Source organism: Lepisosteus oculatus, chromosome 1, assembly GCF_040954835.1.
Source record: "Lepisosteus oculatus isolate fLepOcu1 chromosome 1, fLepOcu1.hap2, whole genome shotgun sequence".
Classification (NCBI taxonomy): Eukaryota; Metazoa; Chordata; class Actinopteri; order Semionotiformes; family Lepisosteidae; genus Lepisosteus; species Lepisosteus oculatus.
Window position 1 is genome coordinate 73,717,113 of NC_090696.1, and position 26,462 is coordinate 73,743,574.

General features: G+C 36.3%; 1 protein-coding gene across 6 annotated transcripts in view; it reads left to right on the forward strand.

Annotated features, from left to right (window-relative positions):
- wdr17 (WD repeat domain 17) overlaps window positions 1-26,462 on the forward strand; it is a 42,149-nt gene that overhangs the window by 6,249 nt on the left and 9,438 nt on the right. For 2 of the 6 annotated variants that reach the window (XM_015345942.2, XM_069192858.1), the window contains exons 1-22: window positions 7,555-7,954; window positions 10,877-11,005; window positions 11,658-11,841; window positions 11,993-12,223; window positions 12,901-13,152; window positions 13,428-13,550; window positions 14,405-14,592; window positions 15,206-15,374; window positions 15,476-15,567; window positions 16,318-16,400; window positions 16,654-16,740; window positions 18,724-18,888; window positions 20,198-20,400; window positions 21,067-21,216; window positions 21,762-21,892; window positions 22,784-22,909; window positions 23,671-23,826; window positions 24,370-24,434; window positions 24,517-24,649; window positions 24,948-25,039; window positions 25,271-25,370; window positions 26,224-26,363. In XM_015345942.2, the coding sequence (XP_015201428.1) occupies window positions 7,904-7,954; window positions 10,877-11,005; window positions 11,658-11,841; window positions 11,993-12,223; window positions 12,901-13,152; window positions 13,428-13,550; window positions 14,405-14,592; window positions 15,206-15,374; window positions 15,476-15,567; window positions 16,318-16,400; window positions 16,654-16,740; window positions 18,724-18,888; window positions 20,198-20,400; window positions 21,067-21,216; window positions 21,762-21,892; window positions 22,784-22,909; window positions 23,671-23,826; window positions 24,370-24,434; window positions 24,517-24,649; window positions 24,948-25,039; window positions 25,271-25,370; window positions 26,224-26,363 (3,050 nt within the window). In that variant the 5' untranslated portion in view covers window positions 7,555-7,903. Of the gene's footprint in view, window positions 1-994; window positions 1,080-7,554; window positions 7,955-10,876; window positions 11,006-11,657; window positions 11,842-11,992; window positions 12,224-12,900; window positions 13,153-13,427; window positions 13,551-14,404; window positions 14,593-15,205; window positions 15,375-15,475; window positions 15,568-16,317; window positions 16,401-16,653; window positions 16,741-18,723; window positions 18,889-20,197; window positions 20,401-21,066; window positions 21,217-21,761; window positions 21,893-22,783; window positions 22,910-23,670; window positions 23,827-24,369; window positions 24,435-24,516; window positions 24,650-24,947; window positions 25,040-25,270; window positions 25,371-26,223; window positions 26,364-26,462 lie in introns of those variants that run through there. The other 4 variants (XM_015345939.2, XM_006629961.3, XM_015345941.2 and 1 more) reach the window with 3 other exon arrangements.

Below are 26,462 nucleotides of genomic sequence, written 5' to 3' on the forward strand. Positions count from 1 at the left end.
CTGCTATTGTTCCTGATAATGATTTTTTAGCACACAAAAAAAAAGGCCATGGGATTTTAAATGCCCATGCAAAAAAACAGTCCTCAGGTAATTAATTGCAATGCAAGATGCATTATTCAGAAAAGTTTCATTGTAAAAAAGTAAAAATTAATGGAAAAGGTGTGGGACTCATTATTAAAAAGTGTTATATTAAGTTAAAAATATTTCATTATCTTACTGTATGTAATTTTATTAACTTTATAATTTACACTTCTAAAGACATACAGTACTGTACACACAACCCACATATTGTATACCCAAAATCCCACTTTCATCTGAGCTACAGTAAGATTAGTTTGTTGAATTTTTGTTTTGTGCATTGTAACTGTAAAACTTGTAACTGTATGGCCTTGGGCCTATTATGTTAAACTTTCTTTCTTTCTTATGATGACATGCGAAAGAGAGAAAAGTAATTTTCAATTGTATTGTAAAACATGATATAGTTCAGTAAGAATGCATATAGCAAGAGTGCATACTCGTATACTGTATACAGTATGCTTCAGAAATGAGAGGGAAATAAGACAATATTTTTACTGTAGGATAAGCATCTTTAATTATACACTGATAACTATTGCCTTTATTGTACTTGTATCAACCAATGTTACTTCTATTTCCATAATTACTTCCACTGCCCCTAGTAGTAATTACAGTAGTTGTAGTCAAAGCAATAGTAGAAGTATGCTATTGGAATATTGTTTTCTTATGTACAAGTCGTGCTAGGATAATTGGGTACTGTTCTTAAAAAACGATCCAGATGATCAAGCTTTAGACAGACGGAGGACCCTACTGCGTGTTCTGAGAACCTGATGTGTCCAATGAGAGTTGAGACAGACAAAATCCTCTGTGGGTTTCTTTCACTTTCAGTCGCGATTATCCTCTTTGTGCACACTGGCACGTAGGCTAGTAGGGAGTACAGTCACACTAAGGTTCTGTATCCTGTATGTATTCTTTTCAGCTGTTTGGTGATATAGTGATCCATGTCCCCCAAAAATTAAACAACACATCTATTAATCCTGGGGTTGAAAGAAGACATACAGTAGGTAAGGGGTGAAGATTGTGTTTTTTCAAATTAATTTTGCTTTACTAGTGTGCATAAATGTATGTGTCAATCAACCTAGTAATGTCTTGTAATTCTCTGGGATTTCTAGTTTCAGCAATATTGTATCATATCAAAAATGAAATTTGTTAAATTAATACTATTTTTTTCCTGTCACACATTTAGCTTCTGTTCTGATTAATTGTTCATATAACATATAACAATAAATATTCATTTTCTGACTGCATTATATTTAAAAGGAAAACTAAATATTTGAAAGGGTACAATTGTTAAAAATAAACTCTACTGTATTTTTTAAAGGGAGTTGTTAGGTGTTCACCAAATTAGCAGTCATTAAATACCTTTCATTGTATACTGTTCCGTACTGTATTTGAAAGTGTTAGACTTTGAGTAAACCATCTCAGTAATCATATATACTGCAAATTGTTTTTATTTTTTAGCGTTCATACTGCTTTGAAACAGATAGCAGAGGATATAATTAATGTTTTAAATAATTTTGAATATCATTTTGAAGATCATGTAGCATTTAAAGTAAATTAAATCATCTTTTCACAAGCCATAAATTATGAGTTAGTCATGTGCCATCAGTAGCTTCTTTCCATGGATGTCTTTATTTCTTTTATGGTGCAAGCAGGTACTGTTATACAAATTAAAATTCTGAACAATTTATTAAAAATTACTTTATTGTAAATGATGTTGATTTAAAAGATATATATGTATACATTGTTTCTGGTTTTCAGTGTTGTCTTCCACAAAATTTGGATTTAAAAAGTTCATACAATGAAGCTCAATTTACCTTATAATGGCTTTATTTTTCTCATATAGTATACCCAGAACAATTGCAAAAGTGTGTCATTCAAATAATGATAAATAATAACTAAAAACATTTTCATGTTTTAAAGACAGTACCGAGCACTTAATGGTCTTGTCTTCTAATGTGGTTACAGCCTGCGTTGAAAATGGCTTTGTATATGTCCTTCGTGTGGTGGAAAACACTATCTACAGTACTCTTATTTTTCTTTGAAAAAGGTATAAGGCCTCCATTCAGGTAATAATTATGGTTATATCCAAGTATTTGCTGTTATGAAGGACAGAAGCATTTTTTCCTCTGTGTATAAGTGGAAAGTCTGCAGCAGCCTTTATACTGTGTATGCAACAGCTCATCCTTTCCAGGCCCAATTAAAATACCAATCTCAAGGTTCACTCCCTTGAAGCACCCTCTCTAGTATTTTTGCTTCTGTAAACATGGTTTTACATCAGGTTACCAAAGGGTAATAAGTACTGCATTGTGGAGCCTGTGAACCGGTAATTAAAAGCTACCCATTTTGTTGGAATTAATGGTGGCTTTCATAGGAGGGATATTATCTGAGGGGTGCTCAGAGACAGAAGGAGAGATGAATATTACATTATTGCAAAAATAAAAATAAAAATCCATTGATGGTTTCACATCTTTTCTCGTGATGTGGAGAGTGTCCTTTGCTGTTTCAAAAACTCCCTCCTGTGATTGTATGCTCAAATTGTAATTTTTCTTTTTTCCTTGATATTACATAAAAGAATAAACAATATACATAAGTGTATCTCAGTAATAATTGTGACAAGTAATTGTATCTTAATTGTCAAAATGAGTAAGGAACTCCTGTTAATACTAAACTAAATCTTTTTTTTTTGAATCGATCAATTCTGCAATGTAAATTCCAGGTCAGTGGTGGCTTCAGACTGGGTAGAACAAGAAAACTGCAATTGTGTTGGGTGTAAAATTGGCAAATGGCAGATCAGTCAGGTTTGTTTTTTCATGTGGGCCTTAATGTAGGTATTTGAGACACATTGGTTATTGAGCTTATGGTACATACTGTATAGCATGACACTTGCTATAACCTAGTGAGTTACAGTAGGAATGTCCAATCTTGGTCCTGGAGGTCAGGAGTGTTGGCAATGTGTCAAGCAACATACAGTATTATACAGTTTGTCACCCTTCTTTTGCTTTTGTAGTAATGTCCAGTCTCAGACAAATTTTTTACTTGGGTCATATTTAAAGATTTTATTGTGTTTTCAATAAATGCACAGATTTTTTTTTCCTGACCCATACCCACCCAGTTTAGAACTGCTCACCACTAGTACCACCCTACTGCATGAAGATAATAAGACATAGTACAGTACATGCACCACACTCCCACCTGTTTTTAACAGAAATCTGGTTTTACGGAATTAGTGGAGGGACATACAGTATGTCACTGTCGTCATTGCAAGGTCATAGAGTATGTGCCCATCAGTTTCCATAAGGCCCTGTTATGTGGCAAGAAAGCTTCTTGTCCACCCCAGGTCTGAACCTACTGCACTGCCTCTTACCCAAGCCTAAACTGAGATACCATCAAGCACCCTTGATGATTAAACCATGCGGGAGCCCTGTATTTTTTTTTCTACCAAGTCAGCTGAAGGGCGCATGGCGATTCTCTTGGCTTAAAGCCCATCCCCAGAAAAATTCCCCCTGATGATAGTTCATTTCCTATGACAGTTCTCTTTGACAACAATGCCTTGACATGGCAGTTCTCCCAGTCATCCCAGTGGCATTTCTCCCTGGCAGCAGTTCATCCCTAGGACACTTCATCCCTGAAAACAGCTCATTCCCCATGACAGTTCTCCCCAACAACAGCACACCCCTATGTGAATTGTCTTTGACAACAATTAAACTTCATGTTACTTATTTCCAGGGAAATGCATTTGCTTTGCTCACATACTGTACTGTATATCACAGCTGTTTGATAGATTTCTTTTTTTTTTAAACTGTGACATACTAATTTTGTAGTTCAAGCAATTACTCTTCAGTAGGAGAGGTACAATAATCCTTTATTAGGGGTGATCTCCAGTGTCCGGTAAGAAACAATGAGAAAGTATTTTACTAAATATACTGCGTGTGGAAAGGAATTTCTTGCTTTGTGAATGTATAAAGCAAATAAAAGCTGACTGGTTATTTAGTAATAATTAGTATGCTTTCACATTCTCTAAAACCTGTTTAAAATGCAGGATAGGATGGTTTTCACAGTTAAATCAAGTCGTACAGCCCCTAAGAAACGCGGGGGATCAGTAATGAAGCCCAGCACTCTTTCCCACAATGCCAAAGACAAGAAAGCCAAAAAAAAAAGCTACAACTGCAGACCCCACTCCAAGGGCTACAACTGCAGACCCCACTCTTTTCTCTGCAGACGAACTAGGAGACTGCCTCAGCTTATTGAGGCATAGGTCCCTTTGCAGACAAACAAAAACCTTGAAAACCTTAAAAATAAAAACCTTAAGCTGTTGAAGTTAAGTATATCCCCTGTCTCCTACCCTAACTTTCTCCAAGGAAAGTGATTGGATGGATATTCCCCAGGCCAAGAAAGAGTACAGCTGAAACAATCTTGAAGAGTCCAATCTAATTTTTTGCATTCTCATTTTGCCTGAAGGTGTCAAGGGAGGTGGTTCTATGGTTATAGAACAGAATAGATCCAAATGGTTACCTGTGCTGGCCCTCACCTGGTTCGTTGAATTTATAATAGTACTGTATATAAGATTTCTGATGCCTACATGGCATAGAGGGACAGGCCCCATACCTTCCTCTTTAAACTTGTTCTCTGACCATCAGCTCATCCTTCATGTGACCAGAAAACAACCACCTTAACATGACAAAGCTTCACTGCTGTATTGCACAGATTATTCATTCCTACTGTACAACATAGTGTATGAATGTGTTCTACCCCACCACCTTTTAGTATGGAGTTTCCTTTTTACCTGACCAAAATAATGATCATCAAGAGAAATAGGTTTGTTCAATGTAGCAGATAGGTGGAGAGCACTGTCTTTATAATTAAAAAGAAAAAATATATACTGTACAGTACATATGTCTGCTTCTTTTTCTCCTGCTTATTACTGATATGATTTGTGTTAGTACATGGCAGTCTCCCAGGGATCGGACTGTTGTTGTTGTGTTTTTTCATGATGTTTTGCAATGTTAAATCCCCAAACATGCACATTTGAATTTATCTATGAAAAATGAAGATGCTCAGATACTTTAAACATACAAACATTGAAATTGCTTTTGTTTGAATGTTAGGAAACATATCTAAAGTACTGTATACAGTATTTAATTTTCACAGAAATCAAAAGAAACAGTATACTGTTTCTTGAGCACTGGAATAAAACAAAGGGAAGATAATTATTAATATATTTTATTATTATACTGTATGCAATAATTTACAACACATATTAACTATATATTTTTAACTATATAGTGTTAAGGTGTCTTTGATAACAGTCTACTCGTACGAAGTGTTGGATGAATAGTTAGAAGCTAAAAGATTTTTTTTAAATGATATAACATCTTTTTTATACAGTCTGAATATGGAGATTTTTTGACAATCTGGTTGAAAACTCCTTAGAGGATGCAGATTTCCTCTTGAGTATTCTTTGATTTGTTAACTTTATGTAATTACAGTAAAAAAGCATCAGAGCTGTGAAGTGCAAAATGAATGTTTAAAGATTAAATTAGATTCTCTTAAATGTTTAAAATTCATATTTTTAAAATGCTGTGAATTAATTTGAGCAACTTCCTGATTTGAAATGAGAATTCTCCCCATTAAAGATAATTAAATTATCTATAATACTTAAATCCATTATTAAATGTTTATGTTGAAATTAAACTGTGATTCAAACATTGTCTTTTGTTAACTAAACTGAATTGATCATAATTTACAGTATGTTGGTACCATAGACCCTTAGAATGCCTGGAGTATGGAATCCTAGCTCTATAAATATCTTCACCCTCTGCCTCAAAATACTCCAAAAACATTTCTACAACATTTAAATACATACTGTATAATGCTTGACAGTCGACAAGTAACAGTTCTTTAAACATAAAATATATATCATATTAACTTTATTTATACTATGTTAAAAACATGTTAAAAACATGATATACTATGTTTTATTAGAGGGTGCTGTACAGCTTTTTCTTTAAATCTGAATATACTGTAAAAGGCAATGCTACAGTATTTTTCAGTTAGAAACCACACACATTGGATACTGGGATGGAATTGTAAAAGAATTGTAACTTCCAGGAGAGAAAGTAAGATCTGGACACTCTGGTTTGAATTTAAGTGAATTTAACAGCCTCTTCTTTTTAACATGCTGGACTGCTTAATTTGTTACTGCAGTAGCACTAAGACCAAAACAAAATGAGTATTTAACTTTTGCTGAGGCGTTAAAGGGCAATATTGAGGTAGTATTAAGCCTGAGGTGGCTAATGTCATTTTACAAGAATTCCATTCAAACTTTCATTAATTCCAAACATAGGACACACCCAGCCAAAACCAAAGGGTTGTAGACAGGTATTTAAGAATCTTTGGAGCTACAACTCCTGGTTTGCATAAGATAAATGAGGATCTACACTCTTTTCAAATATCCACCTACTGTATCAGAGACATAGAACTTTTTAGACACTGTGCCCTACAATGCCCTACAGTTCCACAATGCCCTACAGGAGAGTCAACACCAACTGGGAGAGCATTGCCTCTCTCACTGACATCACTGAAATGCTACTATGATGCTACTTGAAGAAACGGTTGGTTAATTATATTATATGACTTAGCTTTGAATCTGCTTACAGTAGGTCTGCACGGAGATCACGCTTGTGCTGTTCAATGTGCATAATCCTTATGTGCAATCATCCTGCAAAATCTTGGGGAATTATAGATTTTTTTAAACAAATGCCAGTGTACATGATATTTCTTAAATCAAAACATCAAAAACATTGTAAGAAAACATCAGAGTGAAATACAGTACATCTTTCTTTTCAAAATCTGTTGTTACTGTGTTTTTGTTTAGTACAATATTGAATGGAAGGACATTTGCTTTGATCTGATATTGCACTCTGCACACGCTTTCAAAGAATGTTTCTGACTGAGCCAGTGACCCTCGAGTTTATCTGGCACTTATACATCACGGTATACAGTCTTCATTGCCTAGGAAACAGTGCAGTGAGAGGCCTTTCCTGCATTGTTAATTTTCAGCACAGGGAGGCATTTCCACTACAAGGTTGAAGTAATGTACCTCATATAGTCACCCAATTAACAGTACCATCATATCACAGGATACTGCATCTGCTCCTATCATCCACTGTAGGTTTCTAAAAGTAGATCCTAATGCTTTATTGGCATGCGTGACACAAATCTAGCGCTATTTGTCTAATAACATGTCATTTATGTTATTTTTGCCTTTGTCTTTTGCCTTTGTCGTGTTCTCTTTAACCTGATCAAAACATGTTCATCTGGAAATTATAATGCAGCGTGTTCTTCTAATAGTAGTCAGCAATCTTATAATAAGAGCTCGTAGACAATAAGTGTGTTTACCGGTATTACATTATGACTGTTATTACTATCATTTAGCTCCCGGTGTTCTATCTATGGGCACAGGAAGCTGCAGCTGCAGTCACATGACCCTCTTAAGCAGAGAGGGAGACTAGTCCTGTTCTGATGCAGAATATATTATAAACTGAGACAGAAAGAGGGGAAAAGGAACAAAAACACCTTTAAGGAGTTATCAAGGCAAGAATAAAGGGGATCGTTTATATAAAGGGACCTGCAGTTGCCAGGCTACTGTCTAAGTTGCTCTGGTGCACTTGCCTTCTGCTTGTATCATACAGTAAGCCTGTATCAGTCAATGAACAGACTACTGTAGGTCTGCCTGTTCATTGTTCATGTTCAAGGGGTAGAAATTAAAATACGTTTCTGCAGAAGACTGCTGTTATTGACTTACAGAAACCTCAAAGACAATAACATGGAAATGGAAATTCTCAAATGGTTTACAAAAAACGATGCTGATGTTAAGGTAGGCACTCTCATTGTTATGTTTAAACAATATGCAGCCTTTCAGTTCATGCTCTGTAAAATATACCATGGAAAAGGGAGGTATGGTTTGTCTGTTTATTTTCATTCCTATAGCTTTTGTACCACAGGGCATAATTCTGTCTGGGTAGAAAAGGCTTTTGGGTTCACCAAAATTTTTTGATTACGTTATAATTATAATAATGTGGACCTACAAAGAGTCGGCTGTTCAGATTGGATTTTAAAACTCTAAAATGTAAATCTCAGTTTTAAAGAATATCTGTTTTATTGTATAAGATACACTGCATACCTTTGAAAAGTATGTCATTTTAGTGACACATTTTAAATCTACTTTTATTTCATGTATACTGTACATACTTTGTGTTTCTGTAATCAAATTTAATTTTCAGGTCCACAGTAATAATCTTTGTTTTTTATGATTACACTAATCCTAATATTAGCATACTGCACTTTTGGATGTCATTTTTGACTTTTAATGACTTCTGCTAAAACAAACATTGTAGAGCGGTATTAATAATGCATAACATTTCTTTGAGGTAAATACTTAACTTATTTAATACTTTTTTTTCATTTTAACTTTATACAGAAGACAGAATTTAAAACAGAACAATTATTAAATAACCAAACTTTTAAATTTGACTGAGCATTGTGCATAATGATGTTAAAAAGAGAAAAACAGATACCAGAACCAGATTCCAGGGCTGCTTCATACCATTGGATCAAAATCATAACCAAATCCTTCTTGTAATGAGCAGGATTACTGTGGCTACAACAGTATCATCCGTAGGATAAAACTAACCCTGTCTCACGATATTCTAAACCCATTCTCTATCACATTCTCTGTTAGTAGTCACTTGAGAGAAATAATTGTTATAACCAAGTGACCAGGTGAACTGGAAATACAGAAATACAATTCCAAGACCAAGACAGTAATGTCAAAACTGTTAGTTTTACTCCACAGCCAAGTAATTTCTTTAGATTAGTATGAATAATAAGTCAAATGTAAAATATATTTTATTTGTGGGAAATTATATGCATAAAGTACATTTGATTGAATACTTTGTGTTCGATTCACTGATTTCCAGTGATCGTAAGTACTGGGGCATATTTACCTTAAATGTCATTGTTTAAAATTCAGTATCTTGTTGCACATCCCTTTGAGGCCATAGCTGCATAAGGGCCTGTGATCCATTGAGCTCACCACATTCTTTGTATCATTCAAGAGGCTTTACTGCAGCAACTTTGAATTATTGCCTATTCTTGGGGTTTTCTGTCTTCAGATTTAATTCAGCGTGTAAAACGCATCCTGAGTTGAATTTAAATAAAGAAGCTGACTTGACTAGTCTAACACATACTCCTTTTACTCTTGACAAACTCTTCAGAGTAATATAATGTGTAATGTAATGAATAATATTCCGAGCTCATTCTGCTGCTGCCGTAAATAGTTACATAATCAGTAAAGAGAAATGAGCCGGTTCCACAGGTGGCCATGCATGCCCAGGCTTCAGCATTTGTTCGGAAGAGTACTGGAAGAATGTTTCATGGACAGATGAGACCAAGGTGAACTAAAGTGATAAAAGATTAATGTGTGGAGAAAGGAAGGACCTGCAGATGTTCCAAAGGGCAAGTCTGAAGCCTGGCCTTACCAGTTAATATTACTGTATGACGTCATTTGTAGAGGAGTAGGAGGTGGTTAGAAAGTCTTGTCTTGGAGAAGATGTGAAGACACAGAAGGCTGGTTTAGTGAGAGAAGAAGGCACGGAGCCCAGGGAGGAGAAGAAGGCATGATGAAGGGATCTAGAAGAAGATTTAGTGTGAGGCATAGGTCGCAGAAGACATTGATTGAAAGAAGTTTGCTTAGTAGCTGCGTCAGCACATGTAGGCTGCAGAAGGACAGGTAATGGTTCAATCCATGCTGAAAGGTAAAGATGAGTGCAATTTATATTTCTTTTGTTCACTGAATGAGGATTTTCTATTGTTTTCTTCATTGAAAGCCACTCTCTGTTTCTCATCAGGTCAGCCATCTTGAAAACCACTTCCCCCATTTTAAGAAACTGAAGATGGAACTGGGCTGATTTAAGGGCACCATGCATTATTAATTCCATCCCACATGCCAAGCTTATTACAAAAACAAAAACAAAATAGAGTAAATATTGCATCTCTGTTTTATAACAAATATTTATGCAATATTTCACGAAAATGTACAGTAATTCTTAAAGTGTAGGATGCAACTAACAAAAGAAGTCAGTACATTTAAAGGCCTGTGATAATGCATCATTATTTTTCATGTTAATTAAAACATACAGCATATCAATTCACTGAAAAACCAAAACAGTTTCTAGGTAGCATTATGTATTGTACCAGTCTTCCAGTGAAGTGAAACGTTCTGAAGAATTATTCTTATGTGCATGTTAACAAATAAGAACAGGAATACCACTAAGAAAAGAAAATTCTAAAATGGATATTGAAGATCTCTGTTTCCATGTGCTTTGAAACATTATTGATTAAACATGTCGTGCGAGTGCTCTGACCTGTCTCTTTCCCATCAGCATGACAGCAGGGATGGTAGTTTTTAAATAGGGAATCTTTCATGATAAAGGATAAAGGGTAATGATTATTGTATAAAGCAACTCAATCTTTTCACAAGATTAAAAAGAATGTAAAAGATTTATTTTTTAAAAAATCAGGTTAAATCTTTAAACAATCACCGAAGTGTAGAATTTACCAACATTCATAAGTACTGTATTATGAAGTATTACAGGTATTAATTGTCTGAATATTCTATAATAGTATACAAGAACACAGGGGGGTTATAGAATACTGTATATAATCTATTTAGGGTTGGAGGTATTGTACAGGATTTATTTCAGACTGAAAAAAATAGCATTTCCCTATTTGTTCACAGATAAAAATGTCCCAAGTGAAACAAGTAGGCCTTCTGGCTGCTGGATGTCAACCGTGGAACAAAGATGTCTGCGCAGCTAGTGGAGATAGGTTTGCATACTGTGCAACACTTGCAATATATGTCTATCAGGTAATTCAGGCCACGGAGAGTGTAAAAGAAAGATGTACAGTACAATGGTTTACCGGAATTAACAGGTTAAAGCCTGTTATCTTCACTGATATGGTCACTGTTCACCTAAATATTCACCAGGACGCATTTGATCTATTCGGTTTGTTTTTTAATCTCCTGTTCATTGTTTCAGTGTTTTATCTTATAAAGAGCAAATTTGCAACACATACTGTACAATGTACAGTATGGTATGAAGAAAATATGAAAATGAATTTTCAGATATTTTTCATGAGTCCTGCTGACATCCCCTGAACATTTTTTGAAGGTGTTTTGGAGGGATTTTAGGAAGTGTTCTGTGAAATGGAATTCTTTGTATGCAGTTACTGTACAGTATCTTTGTAAAAGTAAATGTTTTATGTTAGTGTGAGGTAACTAATATAATGCAGTTAATTCTACATAAAATATTCCTAAAAGGCTTCCCACCAACACAATTAGAGAATTCAGCTTAATTTTACGTTTGTATTCAGTTTAATATGACGTCAAGATACGTTTTTTTAAATAGATGGACTTATTTTCCGAATGATTTCCCTTAAAAACACTGATGAGGAACTGTAAAAATATTTTCACGAACATTTGTCTACCTTTGTGACGAGGAGTCTTCTTTTGCCTGCAGCTGGATCGCAGATACAATGAGTTCAAACTTCGAGCAATCATGTCTGAGCACAAGAAGACTATTACTGCCATATCGTGGTGCCCACACAACCCTGACGTGTTTACAAGTGCCAGTGCTGACAGCTTGCTGATTATTTGGAATGTAGCTGAGCAGAAGGTGGTGGCAAGACTAGACAACACAAAAGGTATCCTTCATCACTATAATATTGTTTTTTACACACTGGATAGCATGTTACCTTATTATTGCAATTTTCAAAATTGCTTGCATCATGTCCTCACAATTGGCTTTACTTCAGCGTGAGCAAATCTGACATTATAACTTCCATGTATCCGCAGGTATTCCTGCCTCTTTGAGCTGGTGCTGGAACTCGGGAGATGCTGTAGCCTTTGTCTCTCATCGGGGCCCCCTGTACATATGGACAATCTCGGGGCCAGACTGTGGGGTTGCTGTGCACAAAGAAGCCCACAGCTTCCTCTCTGACATTTGTCTTTTCAGATGGCATCCCAAAAAGAAAGGAAAAGTGGTATTTGGACACACAGATGGGAGCCTTTCTATTTTTCAACCTGGTAAAACACTGTCAGTCTTTGATTTTTTACCAAAAGGCCATATACAGCATTATGTACTGTAACACTTCAATTACTGTATGTCTTATAGAAGATAATTAGACTTTGTAATTGGTAACACAAAATACATTTTATTAAAGATTTTTTTCTCAGCTCTAGTCATTTCCTCTGATATCATATTATTATATAATATATATCCTGTTAGTTATCAATTAAATAAACAAGGAGCTGGATATAAAATAGCAAAATTCAGAAATGGAAGGGTCCCAAACTCTAAACAAGCTTTCAACAAAATAGGTTTGGAGATGATTTCCTCTCGTTTCTAATGTTCCTAGGCTCTTATTCTGAGTGGCCCTGCATTACAGTTTGTACATCATTAATGTTATATTGTATTCCAGCCTTTTGAGAACTGAAACATATATAAAAGGTAGGATTATGCTAATAATACAATTAAAGCGTCTAATGAGTTGTTAATAAGCAAACACAGTTTATTTCAGTTTCCTTCTAGTGATACTATACTTACTGTAGCTGTTATATCTGCAAATTAAATGGAAGGATAACGTATTTATCTTAATGCCCGCTCACGTGATACAGTATGTGTTTCTGAAATCAGAAATTCTTCACCTGGAGAGACATACGGTAAAATCCATTTGCCGTGGTTTTGTTTTCTTTAAAAAAAGGTTCCAAAAGTCAAAAGCATGTTCTCAGACCTGAATCCTTGGAAGGTACCGATGAGGAGGATCCCGTCACAGCCCTTGAATGGGACCCTCTGTCTACAGACTACCTCCTTGTCGCTAACCTGCATAACGGAATCCGATTGGTCGACTCAGAATCTCTGTCATGCATAACAACTTTCAGTTTCCCAAGTGTTGCGGCATCAGTACAGTGCTTAGCATGGGTTCCCAGTGCTCCTGGCATGTTTATTACAGGAGGTAAGTGACACTTTCAGGGGCATATTGCAAATCACTTACAGTATAACAATTCTGCCACTAAATATTTAAGGATACAATTTCTTTTTATTTAGGAATTTAATAGTTATTTACGTAACTAAGAATATTATCTCTATTTAACATTTAAAAATACTCTTATTCATATAAAAATATTTTATGTTTTCCACTTAAAGGATTATGAGAAATTACAAAACAGTCAGAACAACATACTGTAAGAAGAAATACATAGCTATTTCAGGCCTGTGTTCGCCTTTCAGATTCCCAGGTTGGCGTATTGCGTGTCTGGAATGTGTCGAGAACAACGCCATTAGACAATTTCAAATTGAAAAAGACAGGCTTTCACGCGTTGCATGTATTGAACTCTCCGCCTGCCAAAAAAAGTAAGTAACATTAATTTATACATCATACATTTTTTTTTTACTTAAGTGTATGTGTATATACACAGTATACTGTATATGACTAGAGTATGTGTTTTATTACTGGAGTTTACAACAAATGGTGGGGTGGAGGACAGGAACTCAGTTCAACAAATCACCTGCTCCATTCGGCATGAGACTTTCCTTCTTGGTCTTGTTTGTTCAGTCACTCGTCACCACTATGCTCTTTATGTCCACACTTGCCGTAGCCCCTTAATTTGGGGTCCAGTCCACCATGTCCACATGGCCAGGCTGTGACCTCTCTAAGCCATCATAAGCCATACAAATCATCTACATAAAGAACGGAGTTCCGGATATGAAAATGGAATTGTTGGAAAAGGGTTCTAAAAGTAGCCATATTTGTGTGACATTACATGTGCTCTGGTTCCAACTTAATATAGATAGTAATTATTAATTATTGCTGGTATTTCCAAATCACATTATAATTTCTCACAATTTTAGCCTATCCTGGCTCCGTTGGAGTGTTAAAGACTCTTACTAAAACCATCTTCAAAGCAAGGCATGCACTTAAGAATTTGAAAAAAATCAGGCTACTATTCTTGAAATTTCTGACTCGATTTAAATAGTTTATTAGGCACTGATGAATTTCCCCTCTAACACAGAACAATCTAATGACTTTTGTACTAACAGTATGAAAGACGAAGGAACTGGTGAAGTCAGACTAGCTTTGCATGGACAGAGAGTACAATTTACTTCACTAGAAATCATATTTTGATCAGTTCAGTAGGAGCACGATGAAATGTTGTCAGCCAGTGGATTGTTCTGAAAGTGCCATAACACTTCATTCTTCGTTCTAGGTTTTTCCACAAATTCCCCAACAAAAAATCACCACACATCGTCTACGAGTGAGGCAGTGCCGCCACCGACCCTCTCCCAGAGCCAGGCCTTCTGTCTCCCCCCTGGCCACGCTGTCTGCTGCTTTATGGATGGAGGGGTTGGACTCTATGACATGGGAGCAAAGAAATGGGACTTTCTCAGGGACCTGGTAAGGAGAACAAACCGTCACATGATATCACAGCCATTATCTAAACATAATCAAAATATAGGTCTAGATTTAATTAAAAGTTTGACCTACTGTACATCCATTTTTAAAAATTAAAAACCCAATACGCTTTTATTTGCTTCCCACCTTTAGACTGATGGTTCAATCCTGAGTGAAAGGTTGAACAGTCAGATTAAAGAAGTACTTTATAAAGTCACTGAATTTGTTCCTTTTTGTCATGTTTGCGTGACTTTGGGGCTAACTCTGTCACAGAGTGCTCTAGTGATTAATCTGACACACTGATTGGGCTTTAACCTACAGTAGCTTGCCATCTAGGAGTGACCCAAAGAGGAAGTGATGTGACGCATGGGGAGAGATGCCAAGTGTTGAATGCCCAGAACGGAAATCTTGCATGGCAGAAGGCTAGCCCTTCAGCGTCAAGCTTGAGCCATAATCTCCACCAGGATTCACAGAAATAAATGCAGGAACTGGACACTCCATCAGTTTCCTTAGATTGAAGTCCATATTCATCCTCGGGATTTTATTGGTAGATTGAAGGAATGCACAGTTGTTGGTGCATTGTGTGGATTCATTTACGTTTTTTTTTTCCACTTAGGGACATGTTGAGACAATATTTGACTGCAAATTCAAACCAGATGACCCGAATTTACTGGCAACAGCATCGTTTGATGGCACAATTAAAGTGTGGGACATCAACACCCTTACAGCCGTGTATACTTCTCCGGGAAATGAAGGAGTTATCTATTCGCTGTCTTGGGCCCCAGGTAAAAGCTGTCTATTTTCGGTAGCTGGCCTAGTAATTGGCAAAGATATTTTGGCAAAAATGTCTTGTTTATTTAATAACTGGGATTTTATTTTATAAAAGGAGACTTGAACTGCATAGCTGGTGCCACATCTCGAAATGGTGGTTTTATATGGGATGTGAAAAAAGCCAAAATGATCACAAGATTTAATGAGGTATGTTTTTTTATGATATTGAAAATAATATCAACCCTCATCCTCGCAAGAACCCACAAACAATACTACCAGCGATTAATTTGATTATTGTTTTTTTTATATATACGCTGCATGGTTTTGGAGGAAATGAAAAAGTATTGCTTAACACAGATCGTAAAGATCAGTTTGATGGGTTACATTGCAAATAATTACAGTATGTAAGTGCTAGAAATCTATGGAAACTTTAAAGGAATGACATACAGTATATTAATACCATTGTCTTTTGCTCCATTTAGCCTCAAATCTTTATCTCTAAAATGTGTGTCACAGATAAAAAGGACAGACATTTTTTGGCCAAATTTCTGGGTAATCTTCCAAAATGAAATAGTTTAATCTGTTAAATTATGTATGTTTACAATATATACTTTATAAAGTGTGTAAGGGAGGTGTGGTAGCTCAGATGGCAAGGGTGTCTAGCTTCCTGACTGGAAGGGTAGGGGCAAATGATGTAGCTTGCTCTAATTCCTTCCAGATGGCTCCCAAGTCCACTCAGCCTGCTTTCCAAGTGAGTACCGGGGGTTAATCCTTCTGGGGGTAATAGGCTGGCCGGAGCGTGATGCTGACCACATCACCTCCACCTCCAGTGTCGGATGGTCAAGAACAATGGTGGCCCTTGCCCCCCATTCCCCATGGGCCTTGATCGCCTGAAAAGGGGACCGACGTACTTACAGTGTGTAAAGTATGGTAATTTTTGCCTTTATTCATTTTAAGCATGGAAAGAATGGCATTTTCTGCATTGCATGGAGCCATAAGGATTCTAAGAGGATTGCCACCTGCAGTGGCGATGGCTTTTGGTAAGTGCTACTCAAAATTCACAGCCTTTTTTGCTGTAGATCATCAGCATAATAGAAGAAAGTAGTCAATTACTTTACAATATCTTTAACAATGCATTTTACAATTTGGAACGTTAAGGGCTTGAAATCAAGGCATAATAAGAAGTATTCAATGAAATAAATATTAACCCAGGAAATCTTCCCAATGTTTGACATGTTCTTGTTTTGGCACCTGTTTCTTCCTTTATTTATTATTGTTACATTATGATTTTAGCATAATCCGAACAATTGATGGAAAAGTGTTGCATAGATATAAGCACCCAGCTGCAGTGTTTGGTTGTGATTGGAGCCAGAACAACAAGTAAGTATGAATGCTAATACTGTACTGTATATGTTACTGAACATGTCCTAGCCAGTCCAATGTATTGCGTATAACCTAATATGTAGTAGACCAGTTTGAGTCTGATTATGTAACACAGAATCTGCTTTCAGTACATCCCCTGAGTGGAAGATTTATCCATCTAGAATTTCTTCTTTAAACAACGCCATTACAATATTATATAGTGTAGTATTATACAGTAATTACAAATCTAAAGTCATATGGAGTCTTTCTTGTAGTAATTAACATGAAGAAATATATTGAACACATTATAATAAAATAATCTATTTTTTAAATGAGAAAGAAATGCTGTAACCGGTACTCTTGTCCTTAGTACTGGGATACTGAGTATTGCAAGTGATACTGAGAGGCAATGAGAACACCATTCCATGAGTAAAATAATGTTATGAAATTAAGCTTTGTTTGACAATGGTTATGATGTGATAGATGTCATGGAGAAATGCAGGATTGGCTGCCTTCTACTCTGAGTTATTCTGTTTTTCGAAGAGGCATTGACCAGCGTATACAATACATCTCAAAAGTAATTGTGGGAAAGCTGTCTGATGGCTGCAAAGTGTAAAACAACTCTGCAACGGTATCGTATATTTTTGCACTGTATGTAGCATGACTGTAGAGAGGAGAGCATTGTTGTGCTGAAAAATGAGTTGTTTGTGTCTGCCAGACTACAATAACAGAGGGAAGAGAACTGAAAAACAAAGCAGTGGGCAGTGAAGCTACTGTAAAATCCTGGCTTCGGTATACAGTAGGGTTTTAGGCATTCATGTGAAGGAAAACAGAGCTTTCACTGGCCGATTATCAAACTTTATTGATAAAAACAAAAACAAACCAGCCGACCAAGCAAGAAGAAGAAAAAGACTTACGGACACAGCGCGAGCCTGCATTCTCTCCTCAACCGCCCAGACCACACTTTTCCCTGGGTCAGAGAGTAAATACAACTTCACTCGCTACAAACAAATTACCACACACTGAACACTGAACATGTTAACCCAAATATGTCTCACACTACCTTGCTTGGCAAGTTCTGAACAAAACTGAGAGTTAATTGCACTCCACAATCTCCTTTCTCCTTCACCAAACTGATCTTGTTCAATTGCACAGTCTTTGCAAATTGGGTTACCAGGCATTGGTAAGCACAGAGCTGACAGTCAGCAGCTCCCATTAAAACATTAAAACGTTTTTCAGAGGAAATGACAGCATCCCTTGACCAAGGTTATTTCCATTTTTCTGCCCAGCATTGCCATGCAAGTTGGTGTTAATGAGTATGGGCTGGCCTTAATACAGCCTTCAGTGCTGTAGATCACAGCCTGCCAGACTGATAGTGTTCTATCACTAATTGGCCTGTTTAAAATCAGTGGCAAAATGTGAAGCAAATGTTCCAGTCTTGCTGTGGTGACACTTGGGGTATGAGGGCAAGAATGATCATTAATGGTCTACTAGTTATCCTAACTACAGTAGTTTCAACAGGCAAATATCGTAGACAAAGTGCTGTCAATTGCTGCAGCATTTCAGCACTCACAATTCAAAGTGCCCAATTTTTCCCTGCAAATCATTGTTAACATCTTTTTAAAGTGAATGGCAGGATGTGTTAATGCATCGTTACTCTGGAGCTGGGATGTACACAGTGCAAATGCATCAGGGCTTTCCTTTCACCACGTGACATTAAACGAAATCTGTGCATCATTGCTTTTGTGGAACATTCATCGCCAATTCAGAAACAGCCCTGACAAGCAATCTTTTCCCACTCTTGAAGAGATTCCTTCCATTTAAAAAAAAAATCCAGATTGGTCTCAGAAATTACCAGATGATTCATTGCATTACTTTCCATTAGAGGATATCTTTGCATTTTTATTCCCTCTCACCATATTATGTTATGTTAGCAGGAAAGCGAAAGAACGTTACAGTCAACTGATAGAAATTCTTGTGTTTTCTGTTCTTGATTTAAAGAGACATGATTGCCACTGGCTGCGAGGACAAAAACGTTCGGGTGTATTATTTAGCCACCAGCTCTGACCAGCCGCTGAAGGTGTTCACTGGACACACTGCTAAAGTGTTCCACGTTCGGTGGTCTCCACTGAGGGAAGGGATTCTTTGCAGTGGCTCTGATGATGGGTAAATTTCTTCTGTAGCAATAGCCTTCCTGTGATTAATGTAAAATTTGCAAACATGAGTAATTCTTGCATAGTGATGATTCTTACAATGATTTGTTGTAATTTAAACTCAGAAGTTCAGTTTGTATCGGATCCACTAATAACCGATGGGCTCACCAAGGCGAAACACCATGCAATTACATTGCTTATACCACCTGAGAGTTCAACCACGATCCAGGGAAAAGCCAACAGCAACTTTGAGCAGCACATTTGAAAGTGAAAGCCTTGAATGTGTATGAACACATAATATCTAGAGGTTTTCAAAGAAGCACATGAAGCTCTTAATTAAGTATTTCAAATGTTTCAATTAATAATTAACACTTTCATAATTAGTGCAAACCTCCCTTAATGACCAAATCCATCCAAAATTAAATCATTACCAAAATGCAAGAAAATACTTTTTTATATGTCTGTGTAAGTCTCTTTAGAGGGTGTTGCTCATCCTGTATGTTTTTTTACACATACCAAAGGAAAAGACGTATCTGAGGAAATTACATATGAGTGAGCTATTCATCATGCAGAAATCACAAAATGCATTGTGGATCTCTAATTAAAATACTAAGGGGATTTTTTTAAATAAAAAATTAATGGCATGTCTGATACAAATAGGATTTTCAATCCTTTAAATGTGCTAAGGACAGAACCAGTCTCAGGTCATTAGAAAGAATTATGTGCATTTTTTAAAAATGCTAGTGCAGATTTAGTCAGTGTTCATTATAAGTCTTAAAGTCTTGATTATAGTCTCATAGGAATATGACACATTATTACTAACATCTCGGTTTCCTGTTTATTCACATCTCCAATTTTCATTTTTGTGTATAGAAGCTAAATTTGAAATAATTCATAGCTACAGTATATGAATGTGGCTGTCTCATCAGGTGCATTGTTAATATGCTCCTTTAACATCTGATTGGCTGTGTTAGCAAGTTAGCAAGCCTAGAATGTATTAATGTACATCATTTTATTTTGTTTACTTAATCTTATAAAAACAATACAGATAACAATCAGAAAATGTACAGTTTAATGCTAGATTTCAAAATCAGAAAGATCATTGCAGCCTTTTGAGATTAACCCAGCTGACATAGGGGATATTGATCGAATTGAACATTTTTAATATGATATTATGCAATATAACACTCAGGTTGCAGGTATTTCACTTTTTTGTGGGTGGGTCTGTGTACAGTTATCTGTCTGCATGTGTTGCTTTGGAAAAACATTTTTTTTTGCGGTTCAATTAAATTAAATTTTCATACGTTGACTTTTTTTCATAGCACTGTGCGGATATGGGATTACACACAGGATGCCTGTATTAATGTTTTAAGCGGACATACTGCACCAGTGAGGGGGCTCATGTGGAACACTGAAGTTCCTTATCTTCTGATTTCTGGAAGCTGGGATTACACCATCCGTGTATGGGATACAAGAGATGGAACCTGCCTGGACACTGTGTATGATCATGGTGCAGATGTGTATGGTAATATAGAAAAATTTATCATTAAAGATTAAAATACAAGAACTGTTTCAAAATGATCAGTGCATGCAGCATGAATTTTGAGAATGGAGTATAGAAGCAAGTGTACTGTTTTTATCTTGATTTAACTAATTCGTACTTACACATGGTGTTCACATGGTACATGAACAGGTATGATATCAGAAATTGATATTAGGAAGAGATTTATATTCATGGTTGTACTTCAGATATTACAATACACAGTGCTTGAAATATATACCTGGTATACTGTCACTTTTAAGAACATTTCATCTGAAAGCACCACTAGTATGTTAAAAAAATCGTACTGATAATAAAAGCAACCTTATTATTACTTGCAAAGCAGAACAAACATGTTCCGCTTTCAATAGTTATGATTCTAAACTTTTCTAATACACTCCGGCCCATAACCGGCAACTGCCTGCACTTTCTGTACACAGTGCTCTTTACTGTATGTGACTGCTCATTAATCCAGAGTGACACTGTACTTACTTTTCTGCTCTGTTATTTCTCACGCATCTCACCACTTTTTGTGGTTTCATGCCTGTCCCTCTGAATTTCCATTTTGACCATTACCCATATCTAAATGCTGGGTGTTTTTCTATTGGAAGGGAATATAATTTATTTTTATTTCTCTCCTGCTGACCGTAGGTCTAACCTGCCACTCAAGTCGTCCGTTTACAATGGCATCGTGCTCTCGGGATTCCACTGTGAGACTCTGGTCACTAACTCCTCTTATTGCTCCTCTTCTGGTCAACATTTTAGCTGACCACAACTGGGACGAGATAATTGGTAATACTGGTGAGTTTCAACATTCATTTTTGCTCACGACTTTCTGGAACTGGATCCCTTATGTTATCGCCCTAACTTCATAGGTACATAAGAACAGATACAAACAATACGAGGAGAGCTGTCACGTCTAGCCAGTTTGGTAGCTAGTAGTTAACTGATCCAAAGATCTCCATCCACTCATTTCTTGAAGGAAGCCAGTGTAGCACTATCAGGTACATGGCTAGGTCACATCTTCCACTGACACAGAACCCTTTGCGGAAAAAAGCAACTCTGTTCCTCAGTTTTGAATGCACTTCCACATGCTGTACAGTACATTAGTTTCAGCTTGTATCCTCTGGTCCATGATTCACTGTTGAAAGTGAAGAAGTCAGCTGGCCTGACTTTATCAATGCCTTTGTGGATTCTGAACGTGTATCAGATCCCCATTTAGTCTTCTGTGTTCAAGAAGGGTTCAAGAATGAAAAGACATTCCCTTAAGCAACTTCTATCTAGCTTTTTAAACAACTATACAAGTTCTATGCAGCTCAAGTATACTATTTATTTTTTCCATACAGATCGGGCAATGGTACCTGGTGCACAACCACTTCTCTGTGGCAAAGTTTCTAGAGATATCAAACAAGAGTTGGATAAACTCACAAGCAACAGTCGGGTAAAGAAACTGAGATGGTTTTCTGAATGTTTTTCTGTAAGTATTTTGTTAATTAACAGGTTTATTTGACACTTCTCCGATAACTCTGCATGCCAATAAATGTTAAGATTTTCTTTTGTTATGGTAAAAGCAATGCAAAACGTATGAGAGCTATTGCCACATACAGTACAGTCGAGGAGGAGAAAACACAAATATGTTCTTACTTTTGCTGTAGATACTGTACAGTACATACCAGATAAACTGCCCATTTCTGCAAAATCCTTGAAAATACCGTATCAAATTTTCATTATCCTTCAGATCAAGAACAAGCAAAAGTAAATAGTTTGGCATACTAAAACTTTGGCATGAATTAATTTAGAATTGACCTAGTCTTTAATCACAGATTAAAAACCCTGATGGCTGATGGCAAATTTAATTGACAGAAGATGATCCTTGGAGACAGTGGTGTCCTGGAAGGTTATTCCAGCACATTTTCATCCCAGCTCAGCTCTTTTCTACTCACCCACTAATTTGGGCCTTAGTAACTTTCCTAGTTCTCATGATGTTAGTAATTTATGAGTTCATGAATCCAAGTGGATGGCTCTAGTACTAGTACTTTATGTACTTTATGATTACCCACTTTATGATTATATGTGTCAACTGTGTTTATTGTGACAGGCATTTTCCTAAACCAGGTTGTATGAGTGCTTATACTGTACATCACAATAACAGATTGTGAAAGAGAACGTTTAAGGAGCCTGAGCCCATATGAATTTCTATCACTGTGGCAGATATGGCTTTGTGAAGAAAAACATAACTTTGAGAACTAACCTCCAATAGCTTGAGTTCTTGAAAGCCTGTCTGAAAAAATAATTCAGTCTTTTACTGTAGTTCTGTAATTCTAGGTTAGTCATTTTCATTTTTGTTTTTGCCTTTTTAATTGAATAGCCACCAGGTGGAAGTAAAAACCTCTGGGACCTCGTTGCTGTGATCAAAGGCCAGGATGACAGTCTGCTTCCTCAGAACTACTGCAAAGGCATCATGCACATGAAGCATTTGGTTAGATTTAAAACTGTGAGTAAAAACACACAGAGAAGCATTCTTGGGAATGAATAAAATCTTGGCTGACTGTACGGTATTGACCCCTGACTTCAACTGGCATCAGAAGATTTGGACAGGATCAGAGCGATTCATTTACTTTTGTTCCTAATGGAGTCACATCAACTTTGCCTGCTGCCTTTTTCCTTTGTTTTTGTTTGTAATGAACAGTTTCGTATGATGTGAAACTCCAGTTGTGTAGCTGCATGTAGCTCAGGAGAATAATTTGTTGTACCTGCGGATCATATGAACTAAATAGTTTATCAAGACAATTTATAAAGTATACAGTATTATGTAATTTGACTCAAACACTTTGTGTTTTATTAAGACTAATGGCTCTGTAAAGACTAGGTCTAGTGATCGCATACACCATTTCTATGTGTTTGATTCTGTAATGTATATTAGTGGTTAGCTTGAGGAAAATGGGACAGGTCAGCATCATCTCTCTTAGCGAGAACAATCCCAGTTTATTTCAATTGAAACTCTGTTCAATCCCATCCTATGCACTGTCAACGTTATCAAAATCCACCTGCCAGAAGAATCATAAAAATAGGGTGAGACTCTAGCTGTTCCTGCTTCTCAAAGAAACCTTATTAGGCGGGGGATTGTGATATTTTGGCACTAACCATAAACATGAACACGTGATACCAGTGATGGGCAATATGAATGTTCTGTGTAAGAACGGTGTATGTACTGTAGGTGGTACTGTATAACTTTTTGTTTATATTTCTCTCCAGTCAGAAGCCCAGGAGCTAACCATAGTAAAAATGTCCAAATTTGGAGGTGGTATTGGAGCACCTAGCAAAGAAGAGAGGCTTAAGGAGGCAGCTGAAATTCACCTGAGATTAGGCCAGATTCAGCGATACTGTGAACTCATGGTGGAGCTCGGAGAGGTACAGTACTGTAAACGTGCTGAACACGATGACTGAATTCTGAGGGCAAAATTCAATGTGCTCTTTTCCCTTTATGACAGTATAACCATTATGTATGACTCTTACTTAGTCTTACAAATATTTAGCTATAGTTTCAGTGATACAAGACTTTAGTATGGGAATATACATACTGTATAAGATGCAGTATTTTCTTTCTGGGGTATTATTTCTTCTTTATTACAGTAGTTGTTAGATAGTTGTTCTGCCTAATTTCAAATTTAAAAAAAAGAAAAAAAGAGTTTACAGAAGGACTGTGGTTATGAGTCCCAATACTTAGACACATGAGAAATGAAATGTGTGAATATGTGTGTTCTTTTACTACATATTCACTGTAGTAAAGAGCAGTAAAGGCTGTAAATCTGTAAAACTACAAATAAGCAACAAAAAACAAAAAGTAAAAACAAACGTAGCAACACATAAAGCCAATATTTTTCTGTTTGTTTCATATGAAAAAACTGTTCTTGAAAATATATTAATATTTTATTGTGAAATATTTTGTTGTAGTGGGACAAAGCTCTGTCTGTGGCTCCTGGTGTGTCTATGAAATACTGGAAAAAACTTATGCAAAGGTATTTTTAATATATTAAAACATATGAATCTACTGTATGTGCATATGTATTACACACTTTAACATGCTTGTTGTTTACATAGGAGAGCTGACCAGTTAATACAGGAGGAAAATGATGATGTTATACCATACTGCATTGCCACAGGTGATGTGAAGAAACTGGTCAATTTTTTTACTTCAAGAGGACAACTTCAGGAAGCATTGCTTGTTGCTCAGGTAGAATTGATATACTGTAGTTATGAGCACGATCATACCAAACACCAACTTCAGTGACAAAAAAAATCCTAAAATAGTATAAAATGCGTTCTTTTGCTTTTGGAGTTTCAGCAAAAGTTTACATTTCATAAACCCATTTTCATCTTCTGTACTACTGATTTAGTGTGTTGAACTCACAGCTTTTGCTCTATTTCGCCATTTTCAAATTGGTGACCTATGGATAGTTTTCAGTAATCTAACTATAAAATATCAGTTTGCTGTTATGGTTTATTAATATTTGATTTTTTTTAACAAATAGGCAGCCTGCGAAGGAAACATTCATGTACCACAAATCTCTTCTGTAAATCACTCTCCCAACACAGATGATAGCAACATGGAAACATACAATGGGTACGTTTCGTGTTTTTTATAGCTAAACGTTTTATACTGTACAGTACATGCAATATACTGTATAAGATGTAATACAAAATAGCAAATTTGAGTATATGAAGAGGATTTATTTCAAATTATGAAGGATAAAACAAATGTATTGGAAACAGAATTTTTTCATGTGACTGCCCTTATACTGTCTGTGTATAAAATATGAGATGCTGGTTCTGAAGGAGCCCTCATGTGTTTCAGATTGTTACATCGAGTTAGCAAAGAGCTTGCAGAATGGTATTTCCAAGACGGGCGAGCGGTCTTGGCTGCATGCTGTCACTTGGCAGTAGATAATACTGAGGTAAATTTATTTCATACTATACCTATCCTCTGAGTCCGCCAAATTGATATTGGATCACACAACATTTTAATTCACTAAAAGATGTACAGTAGCTAATGAACATTTTATGAATTCATTGTGTCAGTGATTGAAGTTGTATGAAGACTGCCCATCCAGTTCATTCTAGTTATAGAAACTCTTTCATGAAAAAATGAGTCTGTGTATTTCACCTTAGACAGTTTTTAAAAATGTGTGAATTGGAAACAATGCTTTTAAGAAAAAACATATTCTCATAGACTGTGTCTGACATGACAGTTTTTTCAGGATGAGTTAAAGCAGCTCAATACTGCTGGTATTGTAACAGACATCCAGACAAAGTTCAGTTCGGATATCCCTGATAGTGTTTTGAGGCTAAGATGGAGTGTATCACTTCCCATCAGTAATTAGGAAGCTTCCTTTTTTTTTTAATTGACATGGGTGCTTGGGAGAATTCAAAAGCAATGTCTAAAATAAACCAGTTATTGAATAAATATAAATTCACCAATCACTCAAGTGATTGGTGCATTTAGAGTCACTCACATGCATCTAACTAATCTGATATTTTTTAATTCATTTTCAGTATTTGTCCAACAATGTATCAAAAATATATAGTCCTTGCTTAGCAGGGTAATTGTACTGTATATTAGATCACCAAATTTCTGCCTTCTGTACTATCCTGTACAGTATATTAAAGTGAGCCTGCATAGTGAGACTACTATGTATTCACCAGGACATTCTGAGACGATTTAACCTGTTGCCCTTTAGAACTGGGCATGTTGTAGAGTGTGCAAATGCAAGCAGGTCTTTCAAGAAAATCTCTCCTCTTTTGATAAAGTTGGCGATGGCCAGTCTGATCCGTGGCAACGAGCTGGAACTAGCTGTGTGTGTGGGAACTGTGCTTGGCGAAGATGCAGCACAGGCAACACATTATGTCCTGGAACTACTTGCAAGGAAGTACATGACAGCCATTACATGGTAAGAGCCTTGTGCTTTGTAGCAGCTTTGTTCATTCAATAAGAAGGGCACTGGTTGTTTCTAACCGCTTATCAGAAGGAAAAGCTTTTTATGACAACT